Genomic DNA, 9,797 nt, shown 5'->3' with positions numbered 1-9,797 from the left:
AATAAATGAAGTTACCGATAATGAGTAAAACCTATTTTGCTTGATTTGTTGTTTAATTTGGTAGGTATTCAACCAGTTTCAGAGAATGATTAGTTCAGCGGTTAAATAGTCTGCTCTAAACAAGATAGTTGTTTTAAACGATAATAGCAAGAGCGCAATTAAATATTTAATTAAAAATATAAATAATCAAAAAAGCTAATAATTGTTATGCTTATATTAATGCAAATTATTACAAATATGTTGAATAAGAAAAAAAATAAATCTTGCTACCCTGCAGGGGAGATAACAAGGCCTGGCTTAGACCCAGCGTTTGTCTCATACCACCATGGAGGAAAACGATGAAACACAACGGTAAATATATTAACCAATATATTTATGGTCTTTATTATTTCCTCCGTCATTTTAATTACACAATTCATTTAGTTTTTGACATAAATGTTCCTCCCATCAGTTGAACTACAGTGTTAAGCTGTTAACATGTAGTTTTTCTGCTACATACCCATGTTTATGTTTAGGAGTCCAAACAATTTCAAAGCTCAGACAATAATTAATTTTTTTTTTACATTTGCAGATATTTTTCCTAATCTGTGATTCATGTAAATTTATGCAATCAGCAACGAAACTGTATCGAATTATTCGCATCATTTACGTATCCATAATTCTGTCATTATGTCTGTAAAACTATCGTTCTCTCTCTCTCTCACATGTAACAACCACCTGTAGTTGTTTTGCTTTGACAATTTACCCCACCAATAAACATCTCTATGGACCCAGAACAGAACACCTACACTTATTTTACGTAGTCATCGCTTAATATAATAATCGTAACTGGACATTTAGAACACATGTTGACGAAGAATTAACCAACTCTTCCTGATTCCTGATATAAGATCTGCGAATGCTTCTAAATACGATCTCTCTAACCGCTTTGTTGACGCAATTTTCTTATTTAGGGCAAGCTTTTATGAAATGTGTAACAATATTATACGCTCTAGATATTTTTCTGCCTTAGAGCAATTTGTTTGAAATATACTGATTTATTTTCTTTTCTATTTGTGACCTACTACTGTCGCCTTTTTAATACAAGACCCACCAATATTTAACTGGAGCCAAAAATACAATTGGTGGTTTTATCGTTTATATTTATTAGTCTCTTGAACAAAAGACTTTTCTCCCTATAATTAGCACCAACTCTTAATACCTGTTTATTACAAAATTTCTTTGATGTCTAAAAATTCACAATGCTAACGATAATTTCTTTGTAAATGAGTAACCACTGCTGTTTCCATAATTAAAATAGTTCCACAATTTGTCCTTAATTAGGTTATCGATAATATAAATTATATATTCCGAATGTTACTGCCATTCAGTTTGTTATTTAAAAACCGCATAGAATATTTTTATTTTACTTAATAAGACACACCTGCTACTTTCTTCCGTCAGTATTCGTCTCTAATTTTGTCTCTGCCTAACCTGTCATTCCATTGCTTTACTGACACCCCCAAAAACTGTTATTATCGAGTGGCAGCAGCTATTTATTGCAACACTGCTGATGGTGGAGGTGGTGGTTGTTGTGTTTTTGCGTATCTAATCGAAACACGTGGGTAATAACTTCTCCGTGTCATTTCTTTTGAATCTTTTATCTATTCCATCCTTGAGCAAAACATTGCTCAAGATGGCTTCCATCCCATAATGCGTCTTCATCATCAGCATCATCATCGTTATGATGATCACGGTTGTCGTCGTCGTCGTCATCATTATCATTTAAGTCTGTCTTTCTTACTGGCATGGCTGGAGTGGTTCGACAGGATCCAATGAATGAAGATTGCGTCGTGTTCCAACGTCTACTTTGATATGGTTTCTACTGCTGGATGCTCTTCCTAACGCCAACCACATTACACAGTGTACGGGATGATATAGATCTATATATTTACGAGCACGCAAATAAACATTACATCACATCTTTTCTTTTCGGACGAATAAAAATATGGCGTTATTTCTTGGTTTACTTTAGGTTTATAAATTAATGCCTCGTCGAATTTAGTTTGGTCCACGTAGGCATCGAAAAGGACTTAACCATAAATGTTTTCTTGGAAACAGTATGGTCAGAAACAAATTTCATCTCTCAAATCGACCAATATAAGACATTTTCAGTAAACAGTGATCAAGATATTCTATTTTTAAGAGTTAATTTTATTCCCTGATTTTAACAAGCGAAAGCGAAATCGTGATGGCACCAGCACCAGTAAATCACTAAGAGCACCGTCCGAGCGTGATCGTTACCAGAGCACCAGCTTTCTGGCTTTTGTGCCGGTGGCACGTAAATAGCACCATTTGATCATGACCGTTACCAACGTCGCCTTCCTGGCACCTTGTGCTAGTGGCATGTGAAAAGACATTCGAGTGAGTTCGTTGCCAGTTCTGCTGGACTGGCCCTTGTACAGGTGGCACGTAAAATACACCATTTCGAGCGTGGCCGTTGCCAGTACCTCCTGACTGGCCTTCGTGCCGGTGGCACATAAAAGCACCCACTACACTCTCAAAGTGGTTGGCGTTAAGAAGGGCATCCAGCTGTAGAAACTCTACCAGATCAAATTGGAGCCTGGTGCAGCCTTCTGGTTCACCAGTCCTCAGTCAAATCGTCCAACCCATGCTAGCATGGAAAGCGGACATTAAATGATGATGATATACCTTCCCTCGCTGAAATGCCATCTCGCACACTCTGGGAGAGCAGTTACCCCAGTTTGGAACCCCTGGTCTAGTGTATTTAGTTGTCTGTCAGTTCTCATTCTAAAAGTCTGTTTTGGCCTGATATCACACCTTGTATCCCAAGTAATTGTCCACCCCTAATTTCTGCCAAAATCTGTCTTGATGAGCAGCTCCCATGGTTTGTACATTCTTTTATAAAAGGTCTACAGTTTAGCACCAACTTGTTTAGCTGTTGCTTCAGGCCTACCCACTACACATTCTTCCTCACACTCTCCAGTAACCTTCAGGAAGTTTGAGGACATCATTCCTTAAGGCTGAGGGATTGGCCAGCTTCATGTTCTTTAAGAAAAGCCTGTCGTGTAGTGTTAGGAAAGCATGCTCATTATAGTTTTAATGCTCCTTCACAAGCATTGTATTGAGGTCATACTTTTGCTCAAGTGGTGAGAGATATCATAAAAGCCTAGATAATAGACCTCCATTCTTTGTTCCATTTCTCAGGTAGATTGGTTCCCATTCAGAAACTAGATGCTTCTGCCAACAGTTTAGCATCATACAGGACTATACAGAGCTGACACGGGTGTGTCCCACAGCTCCTCTATCAGACTATTAAAGACTTAGCCTGGTGATTCTTCTTAGGTAGCAAGATTTTTTTTTTTTTCTGCTGAAGAATGAACTTTCCTACCCGCTTTACTATTCTTGGAAAGCTGCATGACATTAGTGGACGACTGAATTTCTTTAATGTTGCAGGTTTATTTGGGTTCCCTATCCAAAATTATGTGATCCAGGAATTTACCTTCTCTTTTTGAAAGTCACACTTCTCCATGTCAAGAGTTATTCCTGTACTCTCACTTTTCTTTAATACCATTTGTCTATCCTCCTGTATCAGTACAGCTTCCTGACCACATGGTTCAAGGTTCAGTCCCACTGCATTGTATCTTGGGCAAATGCCTTCTACTATAACCTTGGTCCAACCAAAGCCTTGTGAGTGGATTTGTTAGACAGAAACTGAAAGAAGCTTGTCATATATATGTGTGTCTGTGTTTTTTTACCCCCTCCCGCCACTGCTTGACTACCAATGCTGGTGTTTTTATTTCCCCCGTAACTTAATAGTTCGGCAAAAGAGACCAATAAAATAAATGCTAGTCTTACAAAGAATATGTCCTGGGGTCGATTTCTTCAACTAGAACCCTTTAAGACAGTGCCCCAGCATAGCCGCAGTCAAATGACTGAAACAAGTAAAAGAATAAAAGATTATGGTAAGTGGCCTCTTTTAAAAACTGTGACCTGTGTCGCCAGGCAGAAGCCTGTACCAGACTTCTGTGACTGTTTTGGCAGGGTTTTTACAGCTGGATGCCCTTCCTAACACCAACCACTCCACAGAGTGGACTGAGTGCTTTTTTACATGGCACAGGTGTAGCTGTGTGGTAAGAAGCTTGCTTCCCTTCTGGGTTCAGTCCCACTCCATGGCAGCTTGGGCAAGTGGCTTCTAATATAGCCTCGGGCCGACCAAAACCTTGTGAGTAGATTTGGTTGATGGAAATTGAATTAAGCCCGTTGTATATGTGTGTGTCTGTATTAGTTCCCCACCACCACTTAACAATTGGTGTTGGTGTGTTTGTCCCCCATAACTTAGCAGCTCAGCAAAAGGGATCAATAGAATAAGTACCAGGCTTTAAAAAAAAAAAAGTACAAGGCTAAAAATTCTTCAAGATATAATTATATAATGTTAATATTTATATAATGTTAAAATTACATAAATATATATGTAATGTTAAAATTGTTAAACTCTTTTTCTATTTTCTATTCTTCTTCAAGTCGAATCAATAATTCCAAATTATTTATTGAGATTCCTGATTACAAATGGCCTATCATATACTCATCTCATTACAACATCAGCTTTATGTACTTTGAAAAATTACACCCTTTCGATGCTGGAAAATGGGGTAAAATACACAAATTTCTCAAAGGTAAGTTTGTAAAATTAAAACTTAGCAAATGTTATATTTTTATTTCTTAAATCGTATCTAAAATCATTTTTTATTCTAAATTTTTTTTCTAAGCAAGTTTTAAAAAAAAAAGTATTCCAGTCAAAGTAAAAATAAACAAAATAACCATGCTTATGTATTTGTTTTGGGAGGTTCTTGATGTGAGATCATGTCAAAATAGGTATTGTTTTATTTGTGAATGCTCATTTTTTTCAACAAACACATGCACTGTTTATTTGATCTTCACTTCAGCTTTATTATTATTTTTAGTTTATTTATTAGAGTTCTTTCATTACACATTCTGTGACCTTTTCAATGAATATCTGTTGTTTGTGTAAGATAAGAGAGAAGAGGAAACAAACTACCATCCCCAAGTATAACAAACAAAAAATGTTTTATGTTAATTTCCTTTCGTTAAAATCTATAATTTTAGGATTCTATTTTTCGGTCTCTCATGAACCCTAGAAACTCAAAAGGCCAGGGCAGTTTCATATTAAATGACTGCCCCCCCCCCCACCATGGATGGAACACCACTCCATCACAGAGTTAACTTCCTAGCTATTGTTGGAAGTTGTTTACAGCTGAATGGACTGGAACAATGTGAAATGAAGTGTTTTGCTCAAGAACACAGTGCACTGCTTAGTGTCAGAATTGCAACCATGATCTTGTGATCATGGTTGCAACACCCTAACCATTAAGCTGTGTGCCTTCACATTAGAATTGTTAGATTTTATTACAAAAGTTTCCAAGTAATTAATTCAGTAGTTCGAGTCTCATAAAATCCCTTTTTATACACGAAATATCTGTTAATATTTAATGCTTCGTTAAGGTGGCAATCTGGCAGAATCGTTAGCACGCTGGGCAAAATGCTTAGTGACATTTTGTTTGTCTCTACATTCTGAGTTCAAATTCTGCCATGGTCAACTTCAAATTTCATCCTTTTGGGGGTCAATAAAATAGGTGCCGTTGTGCAGTGAGGTTGAGATAATCAACTTAGCCCCTACCCTCTCCCTGAAATTTGCGACCAATATTTAATATTTCATTGGGTAACAGACTTCAAAGATAAATGTCCTGTTTTGAAGCCATAATTCCTGTAGTAATTAGATTTTTTTCTTGAAAGTTTTCTGATGCATTCATGCTTCATTTCTAACTAATGTAAGCTCAATAAAGCAGTGAGCTGGCAGAATCATTTAGCACACTAGGCAAAATACTTGATGGCATTTCATCTGTTTTTACATTCTGAGTTCAGTAACGATCATATACAACTATTGTGATGTCATTACAAAGAGATATAAATATATATATATAAATATATATATATATATATATATATATATATATATATATATATACACACACACACACACACACACACACACACACACACACACACACACACACACACACACACACCCTCACTCTTACACATGAACACACGTATATCATCATACACACACACACACACACTCATGCTCACGCACACATACACAATGGTTCTCTTCAGTTGCTATTTACCAAATCCACTCATAAGGCATTGGCCAGCCCATGGCTTTAGTAGAATACATTTGAATGTTGGGACTCACGGAGGCAAAGTGGCTGACTTCCTTTTGAGTGTTGGGCCTCATGGAGGCAATGACCAAGACCTTTGGCATTATGTCGTGCTTGAGAAGAAGACCCATCATCATCATCATCGTTTAACGTCCGCTTTCCATGCTGGCATGGGTTGGATGATTTGACTGAGGACTGGTGAAACCGGATGGCAACACCAGGCTCCAATCTGATTTGGCAGAGTTTCTACAGCTGGATGCCCTTCCTAACGCCAACCACTCCGAGAGTGTAGTGGGTGCTTTTACGTGTCACCGGCACGAGGGCCAGTCAGGCAGTACTGGCAATGGTCACACTCAAAATGGTGTCTTTTATGTGCCACCCGCACAAGAGCCAGTCCAGCGGCACTGGCAGCGATCTCTCTCTCTCTCTCTCTCTCTCTCTCTCTATATATATATATATATATATATATATATATATATAAGAATGTATCTTTTAAGGTGCATATTTATGTGTATACATGCATGCATCTTTGTTTAAACGAGTAGTTTTGTGTGTGTGTGAGTGTGTGTGTGTGTATCGATGTTTAAAAGTAAGGTGTTAGTCTCACAGTCTATACCCCAAAATGTTAACCCGCCAAACATAGTGGAAGAGAACTAATGTCATTTCCAGTTGTTATTTTTTTTTGCTGCGGTTGTTGCTGTTGTCATGGCAGACACTGGTGTCACCTTATTTTTCAGCCCACTTCTCTTCGCATCAGTCATTCGAGCTGTTATGGAGGAGTTCACAGCCAAGTAGCAAATTGGTACTTCTGTTTGTCCTAGTTAAATCAATTCAGCTGTATGAGAGTTTGAACTGAAAATCTGGACATTTATTTTTGTTTATGACAATGGTGGTTTTCTATTTACAAAGATTACTATCAGATTTATCCCAACATGAAGAAAATGTCCAATTAATGCTATTATACAATTTGTCAGTTGTTTTACTTACTATTCAATCAAAATGATTTAATGTTATTTTCTAGATGAAAAGTTCCTTCAAGATGACACCACTGTGGAACCAGTAGAAGCTTCAGAAGATGATTTATTGGTAATCCACCCACAGAAATATCTCAAGTCTTTAAAGGTATTTCAAGTTATGAGATTTAGATTATGTTCTCGTTCACTTTGAGTTTTATTTGATTTTAAATTTATTTTTATTTTAATTTAATCTTTTTTTGTTGAAATGAAATGTATGTATGTATGTGTGTGTGTGTGTTTATTTTAATAAACACATGCACATAGCAATAACTTGATACTTTGTTTTTTTTTGTAAATTATTTGAACTAAAGCCCTTGTACTTAATCCACACTTTGACCTTAGACTAACTAGACTGTACTTTAATTTAAAAACCTGCATGTGTATTGCCAATGTTGAAATATGCATGTAAGTTGTACCTAGCTTATTGAATATGTACTTTAGTTACTTCAGTACTCACTAGATTGCTGTATAATGTGCTAATATTCAGTGCCAATAATGCTTTCATTATTCAGTGAATTTAAATTATGTATAAATATTAATATTCGAAGTTCATATAGTTTCTAGTATATCTTCTGATCACTAGTTTCTAATTTTACTTTCCTTTTACTTCTAAGAATTATGATCTAAAATAGTCAAATGCTAAAATAAAGTAGATTGGGCCAATATAATAGATATATTAAGCTAAAATATATTAAGTTAAAAACACTGAGCTAAAAAAAAAAAAAATTAGCTGACTATAAATGGGAATTTAAATTCGTGGTTGTTGCAATTTTGTTTTTCACTGATTTGAAACTTTTAATTGTTAAGATCAGTCGACTGATTTTTATAAAGTAGTATGTTGTCAGGTGGGAGGAAACTAAAATGGGAAAACATCAATCAAAGTTTGATAAAAGGCTAGAATGTTTTATTGATTATAATTTAAATTTTTGAAAAACATTTAATTAAATTCTTTTTTGCCTCTCACTGTTTTCATTTATGATGAAAACAACTTGGCAGAAAAACAAATAATACTTATATTGTTAAATAGGGTTTTTTGTAAATTCAAGTTTACTCAATTTAATTTTAAATTTCCCTGATTGATTTATTTAGAAGCTTATATAATCCATTTTAACTGTTTGTTTTTAAATGTTAGTTTAACACTTGAATTGAAATATATTTTAATATTTTCATGTCTGTTTAATGCGGCGAACTGGCAGAATCGTTATTGTGCTGGGCAAAATGCTTAGCGGCATTTCATCCGTCTTTATGTTCTGGGTTCAAATAACACCAAGGTCAACTTTGCCTTTCATCCTTTTGGGGTCGATAAAATAAGTACCAGTTGTGCACTGGGGTTGATGTAATCGACTTAGCCCCTCCCTCAAAATTGCTGGCCTTGTGCCAAAATTTGAAACTGATATTTACATGTCTATACTATAAATTAAAATAAAACACTGGGTTTTTACTTTTCATATTTAATTCATTACCCAATGTTTTAGTGTATTTGTTTCCTTGTTCATATTGCATACTTTAACGACTTACTTTACATTTTATTATTTAATTAAAAAAATTTTTTTGTACTATTTGATATTTTTTCAATATTAGCTCTAATCAGTTACCAGTATAAATTATTGGCATTGAATTTTAACCAACTCTGCTTTTTAGTAGGTTCTTTAAAACCACCATCCTAATAACATTTCTTCCCTGCATCTTCCCCACAGCTTCACACCATTTTGGAAGGACTTATTGAGGTGGGACAACCTTTTGTTTTGTAGCTGTTCTGTCACACCATTTTTGTCATTAGATTTCAGCAATTTAAGCTATAGTCGAGTACTTTAAAATAAGTATTCAAAATTATATTCATTTTGGTAATTTTTTTTATGCAAATTCATTTTTCGATTCAACTGATATCTATATTAGTTGTATACAAACAGAATTATTCCTACACATAGATGATTTGATTCTATTATAAAAATGCAACTAATTTAAAAAATCTTTTGCATTTTCTCCAATGTAAAACTAAATTTGTAATTAAGTCTCAAGCATTAAATTTATGGTTTAAGTTTCAGTTTACTCGTTATTACCAGCCATTGTTTCATTTATGATTAATATTTGAAATTTAAATATTGTTGTTTAAGAAGTAGCAAATCATTTGCACACTAAACCTTTTTTATAGGAACTAACTAAGTAGTTGACTGTTTAGGTTACAATAATTTAATTTATCCTGAATTGATAACTAAGACAGTCGTCCTCAGATATGGTTTTTATCTTAAAAAGAAGCAAGGCATTTAATTAGCTATAAAGTCCACTGTGGATCAGTTAATTTTGAATTAACATGAATTAGTTTCATTTCTAGCTATAAACATTCCTCCTGGCTTGATCATGTTGGTAAGAGATTAGGCCTTGACACACGAGATCTAAGCAGTACAGTAACAATTTGTTTAAGGAAGTAGTAAGATGATGATGAGGGGCTATGGTATATCCTCCTTGTGCTCACACGATATCTCTCAGAAATATTCAAATTTAGGGAGTTGATCACTAAAGAAAGAAATTATACCATTTA

General features: G+C 35.0%; 1 protein-coding gene across 4 annotated transcripts in view; it reads left to right on the top strand.

The window, feature by feature from the left end:
• The first annotated feature begins 317 nt into the window (after nucleotides 1–317).
• Nucleotides 318–9,797, top strand: part of LOC106872189 (histone deacetylase 11) — a 31,181-nt gene continuing 21,701 nt past the window's right edge. For 2 of the 4 annotated variants that reach the window (XM_014919087.2, XM_089350278.1), the window contains exons 1-4: nucleotides 318–351; nucleotides 4,525–4,676; nucleotides 7,264–7,364; nucleotides 8,956–8,985. In XM_014919087.2, coding sequence (XP_014774573.1) covers nucleotides 326–351; nucleotides 4,525–4,676; nucleotides 7,264–7,364; nucleotides 8,956–8,985 — 309 coding nt within the window. In that variant the 5' untranslated portion in view covers nucleotides 318–325. The remainder of the gene's footprint in view (nucleotides 352–4,524; nucleotides 4,677–7,263; nucleotides 7,365–8,955; nucleotides 8,986–9,797) is intronic. The other 2 variants (XM_014919088.2, XM_089350279.1) reach the window with 1 other exon arrangement.

The sequence above is a fragment of the Octopus bimaculoides genome, chromosome 4 (genome assembly GCF_046866305.1).
Source record: "Octopus bimaculoides isolate indiv1 chromosome 4, ASM4686630v1, whole genome shotgun sequence".
NCBI classification, from domain to species: domain Eukaryota; kingdom Metazoa; phylum Mollusca; class Cephalopoda; order Octopoda; family Octopodidae; genus Octopus; species Octopus bimaculoides.
The sequence above is the reverse complement of the archived record's forward strand: the minus strand, read 5'-3'. Positions and strand labels throughout refer to the sequence as shown.